Below are 17566 nucleotides of genomic sequence, written 5' to 3'. Positions count from 1 at the left end.
CTCCCCGCCCGCCTTCACGCTTGGTACGGTCCAGAGGCCTCCGCCCCGCCTACTGAGGGAAGCCCCGCCCCTCCGCAGGTCGGAAGCGCGTTCCCCAGGGGCGTGCGCCCGTCGGGTCAACGTATTGCCTCACTTCCGCTTCCGATTGCGCCTTGGCTTCGTTGCCCCGTTTCTCCGAGGGAAGGAGGCCTAGGGGGTATGGGGGGGGAACGGGACGGGACGGGACGGGACGGGACGGGGCGGGGCGGGGCGGGGCGGGGCGGGGCGGGGCGGGGCGGGGCTCGGCCCGGCCCTAGCTCCCGGTGGCCGTCAGCGCCCCGCAAGGGTCTGGCGGGGTGGGGGCAGCGCTGCGCCATGGTAGGCCGCGGCCTCTAAAGGCCGGCCTGGGCCTGCGCGGGGAGGGGTGTGTGGGGTTGGGGGTGCCGCTGAGGGGGGCTGGCGGCGCCGTGCGGAGGCAGGCCGGGCTGTCAGCTCCCGGGTGGTGTGTGTCGTCCCGCAGGCCCGCCACCCGCCCTTCAGGATGTCGTACATGTTGCCGCACTTGCACAACGGCTGGCAGGTGGACCAGGCCATCCTCTCGGAAGAGGACCGAGTCGTGGTCATCCGCTTTGGGCACGACTGGGACCCCACCTGCATGAAAATGGATGAAGTCTTATACAGCATTGCTGAGAAGGTGAGCTGGAGCTGTGACGCGAGACGGTTGCTTTCTGCACTCGGTGTTTCAAGTGGCATCTATGAAGCCTGAGGCAGGTTACAGCTCAGTTCTGGAGGGGTATTCCAGCTTTAGGAGGCAGCAAGAAAGCTGTTTGGTTTGCTTTCGTTAATGTTTCTTAAAGTCACCTACTACACTGATCTTTGTAGCATTTAATGGGGTGAAGAGAGTGTTGCAAGTTCTGAAATCAGAGTTGCTGCCTGCTAATAATCCATCATGTAACGAACCTCAGCATTCAAGCAGAAACAAGTGCTTGGTAGTAGGACTGCCGTGGCTTTGGGTAATGTAGCACTGTCACTTTACAATAAGAATGTTCAGTAGCTTCAGGTTTCCATTTGAATAACTTGAAAAGTTACTTTCATTTTGACTCTTAACAATGGCAAGATCCTAAAATGTACAGGATGTTGTTGGTTAATCTGTCAGTTATATTACTTGTGGAGGCAGAAGGCATTCCATGGAGTTGCATGGGCTGAATTAAATTTTAGGAGCCAAACTCTGAAGCTGTTTTCAGATGGAAACTGAATGGCTGCCAACACCTGGTCACTCACTTAAGAAAGATAAATATTGAAGAAAAAATTATACTGTTAATGTAAGCAACCAGCTATAATTTACCTTTTAATGTATTTGGTAAAGGTTTTGTGTAGTGATAGATGTAGAAAACTGACAGCTCTTCTTTAACTGAACAACATAGAAAATGAAGCAAAAAACCTTGAACCAGAAATAGTAACATGGGTAGGAAAAGCTATCTTCATGCACAACTGTATATGTGCTGTATGACTTGATACAGAGTTCTTTTTGTGGTGTATTTCTTTCTCTTTTAATGTTATTTTTAAATAAATGAACTCAAGTCTCAAAAGTCCCTACAATGAAAGATCTATACCTATAGCCAAATGTTAAGACATAGTAGAATACAGTAAGGAGTTGTGACATGCTTTAATGTAGTCATTTTGTGTTTAACATGGTGGGAGTGTCTTATACTCAGATACTGTTAGTATCGACTTTTGGTAGGATGCTTGGCAATTTGGCAGACATACTGTCAGTTAGGGGTGACTGGGGGAAGAAAGAACAATATAACTTCTTATTTAAAAATCTCCCTCTGCAGAAATGGCAAATTAAAGGGGGAGATCCTTCCTCATCCTCTTGCTTACAAGCCATGTTTGGATCTCTGCTGTTTTAAAGAGTGAGTAAAAGTTCCAATTGTACAGGTGTTTATACTACAGAATAATACAGAATGTTAACGTGCTGTAGTTGCATGTTACATTTGAACAAAATGTAGCCGTATTTTACATTTGTTACCATGGTGCAATATTCTTTCAGTCTGCAGCATATTTTTGGGTAGCAGTAATGTTTATCTGTACTTTATAACGGGAAAACAGGACTCTCTCAGTTTGAATCCTTTTGGGGGAAAAGAAACTAGGACACTGTATGAAAATACAGAGCGGATTATTTTCACTGAAATGTACTCCACTTACAATTTACCGTTCTTTTACCCCCAGTGTTATATGAAAAAGAAGCAAGGTTTCACTGAGTTTCAAAGCAAATGGTAATTGTAAGATGTTAGATTTTTGCTTTGTCAGGGTTTCAACCAAACATCTAAGAACTGAGTTTCATAAAATTTCTCTGGAACACCTTTTTTAAAAATACACTTTTATTTTAAAAGGAAGCTCGCAGTTATAAAAACCCATCCCCTGAAATACAGGGCTTTGGCTGCTGAATTACTTTAATACCCCTTTTTTAAGAAATACTTTAAAGCCATGATTTATTTAGGACTGAATACTGTAAATAAGATAATCTTTTGTGAAGCTGGGTCACTTTAGCCAATACGTTGTATTGGGTCAATGTAGGTTTAGGTAGGATTGTCCAAATGTTTTGCATTTATTTAGTTGTGCGTCTGCATTTCCGTAAAGGTTACACGAAAAGTGAGGAAGGAAAAGAAAGGGGAAGCAGGGAAAGAGGGAGCTATAAAAAAACATATTGGTAATATAGTTACTGGCGTTTGTAGTTAAAGTTGAGCAAAGGTAATCCATTTATTCGTGTGTTATTTTCAAAACTGTTAGTTTTAACTATTGTTTTTAGCAGCGTAATGTCTTTCTCTTTCCCCCTAGAAATTTATCAGCTAAACTTACAGCATAATTAGCAAGAAAAAAAATTCAAATAAATATTGACAGTACTACAGACTTTCAAGTTTGTACTTACTGTGTTTGCAGCGTCTTTGAGTTCAGTAATGGAAGTCTGCTAGCTGCCTTCACCCTAAATGAGTTGTTGCAAAAGGTAGTCTTAGTGCCTCTGGTTTTTTTCCCTGTGATTTCATTGGCCATAAAGACATCTAAAAATAAAAAACATTGTCTAGAAACTGGTGACGAAGATGAGAAGATGGAATCTTAAATCTTATCTCAGATTTCCTTAGGTATTTGCTGTATGCACTTTGAGCCATAAGTTAACATGGGGCTGTGAGATTTGCTTCTTAAAGGGAACTGGAATCTTAACAAAAAAAAAAAAAAAAAAAGAGTATTACTTAGCCCTAACAGAAATCTAAAGAAATGTCACGATTGTTGCCATTCTTCCTAGTCATTGATCATCTTGCTGTGGCAATCTCATGTTGTAGGAATGCATTAATTTTTTTTTTTTAATGACATTGTTAATGAAGTTAAGTCAGGAGGGAGAACTTTGGATGAGATTTAAGTAAATCTGGCATATGATTTTTCCTATATCTGTGTTTCCTGTTTACCAGCAACATGTGTGGTCCTGATCAAGATAGGATACAGAATCTGTATCTGATGTTAAGGGTCCTGTAGATTCCTCTGCATTATAGTCGAGCTGTTCTGTTTAAAGATTTAATAGTAGTCCACCCAATCAGATAAAGCCTATTTTAATACTTCACAGAACTGTAGCTGTGGCTAGGCAATAAGGTACTTCTGTTTTTTGTATATGCGAGTTGAGTAATGTAGACTAATCTGTGAAGCTACAGTAAGGAAAAAAACCAAACAACAAAAGCCCAACTGATGAAAGTAAGCCTGATAAAATTTTGAATCCATGCTGCTGTTTGGCTTTTAGTCTCCTACTGTCCTCCGTCCTGTTCCCGTGGACAGCAGCTACAATGTCCTGGTAAGACAGAGAAAGTTTTGAATTGAAAGACGGATAAAGAAAGTTAGAGGGTCAGAAATAAATACATTCAAAAGTTAATGTCTGTCGTCTTTTTCTGCAGAAAATGTTTTTATCTTCAGGTGTTGAACAAGTGTGGAGCTGTCCAAAAGGAGGTCTATCGCTAGAGGGTTGTTCTGTTTTGCGTTGTTTTTTTTCCAGAAATCAGCTAACTTACTGCAACAAATTTACTAAATATTACTGTATGTCATGAGGTTAAGTACTTTCAGAATAAACTTGTTATTATGTCTTCAATTTCTAAAATACCACAAGTTTTTTTGCATATTGTCTGGAGAGTAAAATTTTGGTTTACATTAACAGCCTCAGTGTAGTCTCAATTGTTACAGCTGCAGCTGCTTTTATTTAGCATGGTTTGCTTGCTGAGAGTTGTATGTAATCCTTGTTTTGAGGTCTGCATACTGTATCCCCAGTTATAACTCAGAAGTCAGAAAGCAAACTTCTTGGCAACCACTGCCTTCTATATAGGACTGTGGTTTTTGAACTGACAACTCTGTCTGGGGGATGCATTCATGTCCCAGTCGATGGGGAGTGGTTAAGCTGTGGTTTGTCTCCAAAGACTTGCTCACTCAAGTATAGATTGACTCCTGAATCCAGAAATACTTCAACTGCTTTTGCTTAAAATGGATCCTAAGCTAAAGCCTTGTGAATTAGAGCCGGCTGTGTCTTGGGTCTGATACCGTGTCTGTGACAGTAGGTGCCTCTTCACGCTGTAAAACTGGTCAATGCTGTGCAGAGATATTTGAGTAGTTCTACAGGGTTTGTCTTGTGTTGAAATAAAATGCCCCTTGGTGACAAGCCTGCCCAGTCTGCCATGGCCACTAAATGGTAGATATTATGGCCACTGCAGTGCTTCTGCATCACTCTTTCCATATTTAGCCTCTTAACTATGTTTTTACCTAGTTCATTCTTAGGCCTAAATCCCAACCTCCTGCTGCTACATATATTGCAGTGTTACATGGCAAGGCCCATGTCACAGGCAACCTTGGCAGCCAGTGTCCAAACTTAACAAAACACATCCTTATTCAATGCACTTGCAAGCTAAGCGGTTTTGAAGTGGTAATCTTGTCAGATTTGTAATTAAGAAAGCAAGGGGGAAAGAATGGAGCCCCTTTTAAAGCGTAGAATTCAAATTTGGGAGTCTGTATCTAGCTTCAAGGTCTGCTTCAGACCTCATACTAGCGTTTGAGCAGGTGACTGTTGTCAGTTTCACTTCTATAAAAGTAGGTAGCTGCGCTTCCCATGTAGGAGAGAAGGAAGATTCAGTTAATGTCTGAGATGCTTTGATTATGGTGATAACTTGCATATATGCTGTGCAAAGGTGATTTGAATGATCCAGTCCTTTTGAGTAAGATATATGTAATAACTTATTTAAGACTTAAATAGCACCTGAGTTTCAGAAGATAAGCTAATGCATTCGTTATCTCTGGTTCTCTTTTCTAAAATCTTAGGCTGTTGATGTTCGTTGCTTGTGACAAGCATTTCTGGTTCTGCAACAGCTCAACTGAATTAAATGTATATAGTGTAAAAGTAACTTTAAAAGCTTTGTTGTTCCAGTATTATGTGGAATACGCAGTTCACGGAAGTAGAATTTTGGTTTAGCAGTGCTTTTGTAGTGGTCGTCTGGTGGAACATATAATCTCCTTGGACTAATCTTGCAGTGAACAAAGCAGGTCCTAAGAATGTTGTATTAATGCTTGGTTTAACTTAAAATCATTTTCTAATCTCCAAATTAAATAATTTTTCAAAGATTATGTTTAGTTTATCAGAATTGCTGAATGTGTTGTTGCAATTTCCCCACAGTGAAGCTATGCTGCTGCTGCTAAAAATGTCAGCAGGATGGCAGAAGAAATGATAGGAGAAAATTAAAATGGCTATTCAGGTTTGTTTTTTTTTTTTTTTTTTTTTTTAAATAACAAACAACTGTCTCTTGCCTCCTAAGGCTAACCAGGGAGTAACTTCAGTCACTTCTCAGCTAAATTGTTGACTATGCACATCCCGTTAAGTAACTTAGAAATCTTTCATCTAAAATTGAAATGGACATGAATGATCACTTCAGAGGGTGTTAGAATTTGATATTATGACTAACTCAGGTTTTCAAGGCTTTACCTCTTGCCAGTTTTGGAACGTGGCTTAAATGAGATATTTTTATTAGATCATTGACAGAGTCTAGGATTGTAACTGGCTTCATAAAAGCCCAGTAAAAACTATTTCAATGCTGTTTCACTCCAGAAGAGGTTTTACTTTCTTCGCTACTAATACTTATTTACATCTTTGAAGTGCGATTGTTTTTTCATAATTTAGAAACTGTCTTGAAGCAGGAGTCTATCAAAATTTATTTACTGTGTGTTTCTGGTTTTTGTAAACAAATGTCTCCATACTTCTCAATTAAAGTACCTGCTAGGATGTCAAGTACGGGGTGCACAGTATATAATATTTTTCTGATACAGTCTAATCCTGTTTTGTGGACTAAAATAAAACATCTTTACATCAAGCAGAAATTATACTACTCATAGCATTTTTAGGTGTTTGATAGCAAAAATAACATGTGGGAAATACTGTGATAAACAGTAAATTTGTCATAAAACTTAGACCACACGTGTTACCTCAGGCAGGTAATTTTGCGTAGTCAAATGGGAAGGACCGAAATTATATTTGTATGTAAGTAAGGATGGGGTAGGCAAGGTTGTGTGTTCATGGTATAATGCATGAGTATGTGATAATATACCTTACAGTTAAAGGTTTGTATAATTTAGATGCCTACTGACTTATATTTTAATGTGTGTGTGTTAATTTCTACTGTACATGTATGAGCTAAGTTTAGAAACTAAACCTTCCCCTAATTCCACTTAAGGATAAATATGCTACATCTAGGAAATAAAAATGTGACACAGTTTTCTTTCAGGAATGAAGACATTATGACATTAAAGGGGAGGGATTCTTGTGCATTTAACTCGGTAACTGCAAAATGAAAGCCTATTTTACCATAATTGCCCAGAGAATAACTTCTTATCAAGGTCTTTTTTTTTCATTATCAATTAAATTTTAAGCTCCTGTTTTACCTTTACACCTCTCCAAAAGCGTTCAGTTTTTATTATTAAATTATCAGTTTTGTTTTCATTTAACTAGCCTCGTTAAACAAATTAGATGGTTTAGCAGGGAAAAAAATGCTTGGAGGCAAGCACCAGGGCATTTTAGATCATTAATTGTCTGAAGTCTGTAAGCAGCTGACGACGGAGGCAAAATGTGAGCTTGGCTTGCACAAAGCAGTTACTCCACTTGTATAGGACTGTGCATGTCACTGCGAGCTCTCAGTTGTACGTAAAGGGGATTCGTTTCTCTGGATGTTGGTTTAGCGTAGTATCTTTCCAGTTGATACTGGATGTCAAATTAGCATCTTGGCTATACTTAAAAATACTTCTCATGGTAATTGGTCGTTGTGGTTAAAAATAATGGCAAGGCTGTTTACTGTGATTCTATGTCTTAATATTTTGGAAAATAAATTTTGCAATAATGAAAGCTTATGTCTTTTGATCTGTAATACAAACAATTAAAGTTTTGGTAATGTGTATTGCTTTTATATTTCCTGTTTTCTTCTGTTTAGGTAAAAAACTTTGCTGTCATTTATCTTGTGGATATCACAGAAGTACCAGACTTCAACAAGATGTACGAGTTGTACGATCCCTGTACTGTCATGTTTTTCTTCAGGTACATGATGGTTCTGGAATGTAACTCAGTTAAATTTATTGTGTGTCAAATACAGTGTCTCAGCAGATCATTTCTAGGTGCATATCAGCATACTGATGCTTTTATTTTCATTGCTCTACAAAAGAATGAGGTGATTAAATAGGAAAATTACTTGTTTTCCAGTTAGCGTAGTAACAGTGTTTTGATAATGGAATACAAATTAGCAATAGTGAAAACTGTTTTTATTATCCGTTGTTCTTAGTTTTAAATCTGAAACTCCATGTAGAGGTCAAGCTTGTCAAACTTGCTTTAAAGATATACCCAAAGTATTAAGGGTTTTTTTGGAGCCAAGTTGTCTACATTGATGAGATAAAACGTGCTACTGGCAAGCATGGAACTCTCTCTGGTGTTAGTAGTGGGAAAGAATATAAACAATGGGGAATATGCTGAAGGATAATTGCACTGAGTAGCAATCTTGGGGCCATGTCTGCAGTCTTTGTTCTAGCTTTAGAAATAGGCAGTAAAATGTCAACTTGAGTGACAGGAGTGGATACTCTTTCTTGGAGGCTTATTTTGCAAGCCTGTTTACATTGTAAGGGCTTCTTTTGAATCCTACAAAGCATTCTTGTGGGAGTATAAAGTTTCTTTCTGAATTATAATACCATATTAACTTGTCTGTTTCTTTTTCTCTCCCTTTAAAGGAACAAACACATCATGATTGATTTAGGTACAGGTAATAACAACAAGATCAACTGGGCAATGGAAGATAAGCAAGAGATGATTGACATTACAGAAACTGTTTATAGAGGAGCCCGCAAAGGTCGAGGTTTGGTGGTATCGCCAAAAGATTATTCCACTAAATACAGATACTGACGTTTCTTTGGGGCTGCCTTTTTTTTAACCCTACATCCACTTAAATTTATTCTTGTGTATGTGTGTACATATATATATATTAAAAGAAAAAAAACAACCCAAATCCTTCAACTTTGAGCATATTTTGAATTATTTCAAAGGTTAGAATTCCATTTGGAAAAGTAAAAGACATGAAGCCTGGAACTCTCTGACTGCAGTAATACTGTAGATGAATTTTGGAAGGTATTTTTATTTTTTAAAGACTTTACTCTGTGTTGTCCTTTTGGTATGATGTATTTTTGTACACAAAAAGCCTGTTTGCAGAAAAACATTTCAACTGGTTTTGTTTGCTTTTGTTACAGAAATACGTGGGAAAACTATACTATAGCTTTTTTTTTTTTTAGAGAATAAAATGAGTTTCACTTATTTACCTTAATTTTCTTTAGCTAATTAAATTTGAGAATGAAAACAAGTGTAAGTGGATGCAAAGTCATAATGTTGCAGATGAAGGCTTACCACTTCTGTCAGATTTTCCTTGTGTAGTATCTCAGTCTTCTGTATCCACTAAAACCAGGAAGAAAGCACTAAGGTGCATTGAGTAGTGTTCAGCAGAACTCAGAGGAGGTATCTTCCATGATTTCCCTTCCCCCCAGCTTAACCGACTTGTGGTGATGGACTTCTCTTTCGTGTTGATTATGCATACAGTAGTGAGTTTGAAGTACTTAGTAGATTCTGCAGTGCCAAAGAGTAATTGCAGTTCTGGAGCTGGCGGCATAGTCAACAGTTGAAGAAAGGATGAGCTGTGCTTTCTCTCATTTCACCTCCCATTCGTCTAATGATATACTAAAATGCATATATACTCATGAGACTTGGATTGGATTCCACCGTGGCACGGCTTTTGAAGTTTCCATTCGAATTTCTGACAACTCTTGTTCTGCAGTAATGGAGACAGTGTTGTGGGGGCTTTTTGTGAGTTATTTGTTTTGGTGTGTTTGTTTTTGTTTTTGTTTTTTTTAAACTGATACATGCATATTTACAGGATTACGAAAAAACGAGCCAGACTATGCAGAAAGGAGATACCTGTACTTCTGATCCAGTTTGTCACAAGACTAAGGGGAATACACTTTTTTACTATTTGTATATTTTAGAAGATTTAGAATGAGTCAAGAAAGTAAAATTAAATTAATCTGGTTCGCAGTGGTTATTAATTATGGAATCATTTATATTGGAAGGGACTACCGGAGGTCTAGTCCGACCTCCCAAAGTAGGTCCGACTTGATCAGGTTGCCCAGGACCGTCCAGTGTTAAGTATCTCTAAGGAATGTGATTCCTTAGCCTTTCTCGAAAGCCTGTTCTGCTGCTTGAGTTGAAAAAAGTGTTCCTTCCATCTGACTGGAATTTCCTGTGTTCCAGCTCGTGTCTGTTAACTCTCTCGTGTAAAACACCTCCAAGAAGAGTCTAACTGTTCCTCATGCTCAACCATGAGGTACTTGTAGCCAGGAAGCAAGCCGTAGCCTTTTCTTAAGGCTGAACTAACAGAATTCTCTCAAACCCTCATCTATTTTGTTCTCCACCATATCTTGTTGGCTGTCTAACTGCCTCATAACAATATATTTCTTGAGCCGGGGAGCCCCCAGATTGACACAGTTTTCTGGGTGTGGTCTCCTAGGAGTTGAATAGAGGGGAATGACCTACTTGTGCTGACACTGACCAGCATGTGGCTGCAGCCTGTGTTGGCAGGGCGCCCTACCGACTCACTTTCAACTTGTCCACCAGACCCCAGACCTTTCCTGCAAAGCTACACGCCAGCCAGCCCCTCGCAACTGCACTGCAGCATGAGCTTACTCAAAGGCACTTGCCTTTGAACATCATGAGGTTCCTGTTGGCTCATTTCTCCACCCTGCCCTCTTGCATAGCAACCTCTCCCCCCAGTTTGGCACTGCTTGTGAATCTACGCGCATTACAGCATTGATGAGAATACTTTGTTGATACTAATGAAGAATCTGTAAGACATCATAAGTATTCACACCTGCCAAGGTTTTAAAAGGCATATTTATCCTTCATTAGCTGAGGTACTCTATTTAGAATCATAGAATCCTAGAATGGTTCGGGGTGGAAGGGACCTTAAAGATCATCTAGTTCCAACCCCCCTGCCACGGGCAGGGACATCTTCCACTAGACCAAGTTGCTCAAAGCTATGCTGTGTCATGTTCAGGACATGTTTGGTAACTAGAATTCCGATCTATCTCAAAGTCTTCAGGCTCTTCCATCAAAACGGCTAATGTTAAAGAACTGAAATTGGCACAATGTGCATACCTGGATGATGTTATTTGCCCAGGTGAGCACAGCTGTGCGTGGGCTTGCGGCAAGAGTAACAACTGAACAGCTGTGATCTTTGCAAACGCTGCTGTTTCTCTTAGCGCAGAACAGTCTGTGTTCATTGTACATCTGATGTTTTGGAAAGGCACCTTTGTAATAACATCAAGTAAGATAAGGTGCATTTTGTAATCTCAAACGTTTAAAGGAGCAGCAAAATGGCATACACAAATTGAAAAGTTTTGTCATAGAAGGCTGTTGTTATTCTGAGAATGTTTAAGTTAAGGCAACAAAGAAATATGATGAAAATTTTAATATTTAAATGAAACATATTTTCATACATTGAAAAAGTTTGTGGCTGGATAAGTTCACTATGTAGGCTATAGTTTTCCATCCAAAATAGTGATTTTTGTCTCCCCTGTGAAACTAACTGTTTCCCAGTTACAGGAAGTACAGTGTCCCATTTAGATGAATAAACCCAGCTTTCTACTTCTTTTTTCCCCCTGGGGCAATAGTTTAAAAAAAAATAAATTTGAGATTCTATTGTGACGTGATGTAAGCGTGTTTGTTTTCGCTGATGCTTTTTGTGACTAGTGACAGTGATTGTAATCTCCCAGATTCAGTGCGGTGCTGTTCTCCCTTTATCTTTCTTGATCGCATCCTCATTTCAGTGCTGCGAACAAACAGTGAATAAGCAGGTTAGTGGTTTAATTATTCATGGATGTGATTCAGCATAAAAATAGGAAGATCTCTGTACAGCTAAATACATCTTCATGGATTGTCTTTCTATATTTTTGAAAATTATTACATTACATAGCTTATCATGCAAAAGGCATCAGAAGAAATAAATGCCTGAAGTACTTAAAGGTATTTACAGACCTTCCTGTCTTTCACTGGGTAGGTAAGTGGTCCCTAAATGACAAAAATAATCGATGTGTCTCAGTTTGAATCCGGAAAGCGTGTAGCAACAGCAAGAAGACACCACCCACACCCACAGAACACGGAAGCGATGTTCTCTTGTAAATACTTAGAACACCAACTAAGGCATGCGTGGGGGCAGGGGGGGCAGCATTTGCAACAGACAGCGATATGAAATCTAGCATGCAATCCTGAACCGTAGCGTGATTTTATATAGCGGAGTGTTTGACAACAATACTGAAGTTAACCTTGCCCCTTCCACCCCACCATCTTACTGCTGCAAGAACAAACAACTGCTGCTGCGTTGGGGGTGAACGCATTCAAGAGGTGTGCTCTGAGCCATGGTGGGAAGCTGAAGCGGGTTTACAAGCAGGTGTACGTAAATTTATACCAGCAGAAATCCTCAGTCAGCTAGGTTAGCATACTTGAGGGACAGGAATGGTGGGCAGGAGGGCTTTAAGCCACGCACATTTTATTAACTGTGCCGCCTCAGTTTACATATTCGGGATTAGTTTGCACTGCCCTTTCTATATGGCACTCAGCTGAAACAGGTCTGTCAAGCTACGGGTTTGTTTTTTTTTTAAAAAAGTGGTACCATTCTTGGGCTCTTGGCAAAAAATCCAAGGTAATTTTAAGTACTTTTAAAAAAAACCTCAGTGTACTTTAAAATCCAAGTAAATGCACGTATGATAAATATGTAAACAGGATTTTCATGCTGGGTGCTGCCCATAGTTCAAAACTAAGTGGAAATACATAAAATAGAGTAAAACTTAGTGTCTTTACTTTCAACTCTGCGTCGGTGTTTTCTATCCCAGCCTCTGTCATCAGGTCAGCAACATGCTTCTCGAGGTCATCAATGCGCTCGCCCATTTCTTCCAGTAAAAAGTTAAAGAGAGCTTTATACATAAGAATTCTATAATTTTATATTTTTTTCTTCTGTGAGAAAAAACGAGGTGGTTTCTTCCAGATGTCTCGGCCTCTTATTCACATTCAACACTAACGCAAGGTGAAGCATGCACAAAGCATTACAAGATGATCCTACTTTCTTTTGCAACAGAGAAGCAAGTTTTTCTTGCTTGAATTTCTTTCAAAATCTAAATATTTTCAAATACCTTCCTGGAGTATTTTCTGTGTAAGAGATTGTTTTATTTTCAAGGAACTATTTTAAGTGATACCATACAGTCAACCTACACAATCAGAATAAGAGTTCTTCTCTTACACTAAAGCAGCCGTTTCCTGAAAGGTCGAGTTTCAGAAAAAATTGAAAATGTAATGAATCCAGTTTCAGAAAGCAGAGGTAGTTTCTGTAAGTACATCTAACGCAAAAGCTCAGAGCCCCTTTAAGTCTTAATTTCTATTTCTGAGGGCTCACCTTCCCACACTCCGGGGCTAACAGTTGTTTTTAAAGCAACATGCAGCAATATGCTGATTTAGGTGGCATTTTTGAAGATGGTTGCTTTTTTACTGCACCTTCAGAATCTTTATGTGTAATTTGTTGCTTCTTTTACTTGAAAGCAAGAATTGCCGCACAGAGACTAGCTCACAGGGGGTTGATGCGACTTTTACTACAGCCCTTTTTAAGTTTGCCTTCTCAGTAAAGGCAAAAATAAATGGGCTTGTGTTTAGCGACGTCAATCATTCTATCTTAATTTGATGTTTGGGGGGAAAAAAAGCGCATTCCAATGTTAAAAACCAAAGCCCCTCTTTACATGGGGGCGGGAGGAACACACCGAGCTCGGTCCGGCAGAGGAACCGCAGCCCTGGGAACACGAAGCCTCTCCCGCGGAGCCAGCCACCCGCCTTCAAAAGAGGATATTTCTCAGCGTTATCTTTTCAGCCAGAGCTTGAAAATTCTCCTGTAGCTGATGCAGCAGATTTTCCGCCTGGAGGGGAGGGGGGGAAATAGAGAGAGAAAAAGCCGAAAGCAGGAGCCCCGGTCGGCGGCGGCCCCGGAAGGCAGCTCCAGCCTAGCGAGCCGCGGCGGCCGGGCCCTCCGCCCGGCTCCGACCCGCTCTTCTCCGCCCGGCCTTACGCGGGGGGGACCCGCCGGTGCCAGGCAGGTGCCCCACAGGCGGCGGAGCCCTGCAGGCAAGGGGGTCCCCGCTCCCCGCCGCCGCTCTCCCCGCCGGAGCAAGCCCTGCGCTCACCAACTGCGAGAGGTCCCCGGAGCCCGGCGAGTCGGCGGCCGCCATCGCCTCCCCTTCCCGGCCGCGGACGCCCGGCCGCCCGCCTCCCCCGCCGCGGCGGGGCGGGCAGGTGAGCGCCGCGCTCCGCCCGCTCGGCCGGGGCCGGGCTCCTCTGCTCGGCGCCGCGCTCGGGAGGGAGCGGGTGAATCGTTAAACACCAGGCAGTCGGCGGTATTCCTGGCTTTTTCCAAAGAAATCGCAACTCTGCAGGGCAACGGCTACCTAAGGATGCTGAAGTTTAATCCTCATAGGTCTTGCGATTTCACAGGAGTGACACGTTAAATGAAGAAAAATGCTTGTTTACCAACAAGGGCCAACTTTTGGGTTTTTTTTTTTTTAAAGGTTGGCTTCCTTTTCCCATGTAATTAGCTTTGTAACGTGGAGTGATAAAAATACCGTGCTTGTTGAAGTTCCTTGCATCAGAATGTATAAAGAGATGAGACTGAAGGCATCAGCAAGAATTGGGTGGTATCTCTTACAGTCATGGTAGTATGTAGGTCATCCCTGCAGTTTTCAGCTTTGCAGTATAAAAAGCTCCGGGTGTTGGAGAGGTGTCTTGTTGTGTATGCAGATGTCCTGGGTGCTGTAACTGTTGCCTGATGTAAATTAAGAGGTTTTCAATTTACTGTGCCTAGGGTTAGGAGAACATCAGTGTTGGGCAATAGCTTTCCTCAGTCTATTACTTTACAGAAATGACAAGCACCTGTAATAAGTAACTAAAGGTGATTTGCTGATCGAACAAGTTAAGCAAGAGGAACAAACCCATTGTGGCAGTCTTGAGAACTCCCTGTTTAACCAGAAGAGACGTCCACAATGTTATGTTGCTACACCAACATGGGAACTCCTGTTTGACAAAAAGCTTAACCACAATGTTATCAGAATGTATTGTTTTAAGCTGATTCTGTGACCAACATTTTATCTGAACTACCTCAAGCAAGAAGCTACAGAGGGGCGTACTGAAGATGTCGAAACCGACCTCCGTGAAGATAAAAAGAGCTGCTCAGCTTGCTTGAATTTGCGAGCCTTTGGTGGAGCTGCGACTCCCCGGCCGCCCAGCACTGCTTTTGCCTTCCTACCTCAATAAATATTTATTGAATCTATTTCGGACTTGATTTATTTTAAATTCAACTATAACATATTTGGTGCCGTGACTCGGATCCAGACAGCCGACTCGGAATTCAACTCTGGGAGGGTGCCCCATCTTCGGATGGTCCCGGAGGAGATTCCGACTTAGCTCACCTGGATTTTCCGAACTGAGATAGGAAAGCAAAAAGAAAAGAGAAAGGAGATACTGCAGTTCCCCGTAATTTTTGTGCACGAAGATCCGGACGAAGACTCGGGAGTGAGTAAGTATATTGCAGTTCCGTTCGGTCGGGGATTGGGTACCCGGGTGCGAGTGACTGAGACGTCCACTGGGCTTAGTAGCCCACCGGACGAAGTGAGTGTGGACCTCCTAATAGTGCGGTTACCATTGTCCGCGAGGGCGTGGGCCACGAATGGAGGGAAGTGAGTGAATTTTGAGTGAAAGAAGGCACTTTTGGAAGATGGGACAGAAGAAAAATAGGACTTCTGGTTCCATGCAGGAGATACGGGGTGGGGGTGGGCTCCCCGATATACCCCAAGATAGCCCGTTAGGCCTAATGATTAGATATTGGGATAGTTCCCCTTCTCGAAAAGGGAAGTCCAAGGAGAAATTGGTCTATTATTGTATGGAGGTATGGGGAAGAAAACAGATAAGAAAAGATTTATATTGGCCAATTCATGGATCCTTAGAGGATTGGATATGCCAACAATCAAACATATATGTTAACAACAAACAACCATTTAATAAGGAGGAGAGTGAATACGCCTTTTTATGGATCCTGGGCACGGCTCAGGCCGCTAATTTGTTTCCATTAAAAGAAAAGAAAAATGATAAAAAGAAAAGGTGGGATGTAGATGAACCTCCAGCGTCTCCCCCACCCTATGTCCCCCCTCCGCAAGGTCCTGAGCAAGATCTCCCTCCAACAGCCCCCACAGAACCTGGGGAAGAGGGTCCTCCTTCTAATCGAAGAATTAACTAGAAGTCAAACTAGAGAAAGGAGGGAGGAAAACTTGTTGTATCCCTTAAGGGAGACTGCTATGGGGGGACCACAACCCGGAGTTGGATTTGTATCTGTACCCCTCAGCTCCGGGGATGTGAGGGAATTTAAGAAAGAAATGGGACACTTGTTAGAGGACCCATTAGGGGTAGCAGAACGTTTTGATCAATTCCTCGGGCCTAACATTTATACTTGGGACGAGATGGAGTCTATTTTAAAGATCTTGTTCACAAACGAAGAACGAGGAATGATCAGAATGGCAGGCATGAGGCATTGGGATCAGAGGCATCAGCATGGTCCCGCCGGAGATGTAAAATGGCCCTTACAGCCGCCCAATTGGGACAATCAAGACCCCGCACATAGAAATAACATGATTGATCTCCGGGATATGATAATTCAGGGGATTAGAGATTCTGTACCCAGAGGGCAAAATATTAATAAGGCCTTTAATGAACAACAAAAGAAAGATGAAACCCCCACCGAATGGCTGGAAAGATTGAGAAAAAGTTTACAGCTATATTCTGGGTTAGACCCTGATAGCCAAGTGGGTCAAGCCCTGCTGAAAACTCAATTTGTAGCTAAATCTTGGACAGATATAAGGAAAAAGTTAGAGAAAATAGAAGACTGGCAGGAAAGGGGGTTAGATGAATTATTACGAGAAGCTCAGAAGGTGTATGTGAGAAGGGAAGAAGAAAATCATAAGAAACAAGCCAGAATCCTGATGGCAGCTGTAAGGGAAGGACAAAATCAGGGCAGGACAAAATCAGGGCAGGAGAGGAGAAAGTCCCCGGAAGGGCCCAGTAGAACCGAGAAGAAGAAGATTTAGTTCGCAGGACATAGAATGTTTTTATTGTCGCAAGAAGGGACATCTACAGAGAAATTGTCGGAAAAGAACGCAGGATGAGGAGATTTTTAAGGAAGATTAGGGGGGTCAGGGGCTCTATTTGCTGGGGACCCCTAAGGTTACCGAGCCCTTGATAAAATTGAAATTGGGTCCTCAGCACGAAGTGTTCGAGTTCCTTGTGGACTCGGGTGCCGAAAGATCAACAGTCCAAAAGTTACCATCTGGATGTGTTGAACCAAAGGATAAACTCCAAGTAATTGGTGCAAAGGGGGAACATTTTAAGGTGCCCCTGATAAGGAATGTAACAATAGAAGCCCCAAATAAATATGGAGTGGGAACATTTTTATTGGTCCCAGAAGCTGAGTATAACCTTGGGACGAGACCTGATGGTGGAATTAGGAATCAATTTGGAAGTAGAGCAAGAGAAATTAAAAGTAAGATTATGCTTATTAACTGCAGAAGATGAAGCCAAGATTAATCCAGAAACTTGGTATAGCCCAGGGTCGGTGGGAAAATTAAATATCAAACCGATCACAGTCTCCATAAAAGACCCAGACCAGCCAATTAGGATAAAACAGTACCCCATCTCTAGAGAGGGGAGAGAAGGGTTGCAGCCCGTAATTGAGAGACTTTTGGCCCAAGGGCTTTTGGAACCCTGTATGTCTCCCCACAATACTCCCATATTGCCCGTAAAGAAGCCGGATGGGTCCTATCGTTTAGTACAAGATCTGAGAGCCGTAAATGAACAAACCATTACCCTGTGGTGGCTAACCCGCACACTATACTTAATCAGTTAAGTCCAGATTATAAA

The 17566-nt window shown here is 41.6% G+C and overlaps 2 protein-coding genes across 5 annotated transcripts; one reads left to right on the top strand and one right to left on the bottom strand.

Moving 5' to 3' along the window:
- Positions 1–68: 68 nt before the first annotated feature.
- TXNL4A (thioredoxin like 4A) lies at positions 69–11275 on the top strand. 4 transcript variants are annotated; one of them, XM_054191600.1, is made up of 5 exons: positions 535–673; positions 1815–1892; positions 5675–5753; positions 7476–7579; positions 8260–11275. In XM_054191600.1, exons 3-5 carry the CDS (start codon positions 5742–5744, stop codon positions 8429–8431), a joined length of 288 nt encoding a protein of 95 aa, XP_054047575.1. In that variant the 5' UTR covers positions 535–673; positions 1815–1892; positions 5675–5741; the 3' UTR covers positions 8432–11275. The 4 variants fall into 4 exon arrangements, with proteins under 4 accessions (XP_054047574.1, XP_054047575.1, XP_054047578.1 ...); XM_054191599.1 differs by lacking the exons at positions 1815–1892; positions 5675–5753 and adding an exon at positions 69–196 and having other exon boundaries at positions 500–673; XM_054191603.1 differs by lacking the exon at positions 5675–5753.
- Positions 9935–13868, bottom strand: HSBP1L1 (heat shock factor binding protein 1 like 1). Its single transcript, XM_054191604.1, has 4 exons — positions 13792–13868; positions 13461–13527; positions 12428–12522; positions 9935–11399 (listed from the first exon to the last, which is right to left on the bottom strand). Exons 1-4 carry the CDS (start codon positions 13834–13836, stop codon positions 11394–11396), a joined length of 213 nt encoding a protein of 70 aa, XP_054047579.1. The 5' UTR covers positions 13837–13868; the 3' UTR covers positions 9935–11393.
- Between the last annotated feature and the right edge of the window lie 3698 nt (positions 13869–17566).

Source organism: Rissa tridactyla, chromosome 2 (assembly GCF_028500815.1).
Source record: "Rissa tridactyla isolate bRisTri1 chromosome 2, bRisTri1.patW.cur.20221130, whole genome shotgun sequence".
In the NCBI taxonomy this organism is placed as follows: domain Eukaryota; kingdom Metazoa; phylum Chordata; class Aves; order Charadriiformes; family Laridae; genus Rissa; species Rissa tridactyla.
Note: the sequence above shows the minus strand (reverse complement) of the source record. Positions and strands in the feature narration are given on the sequence as shown.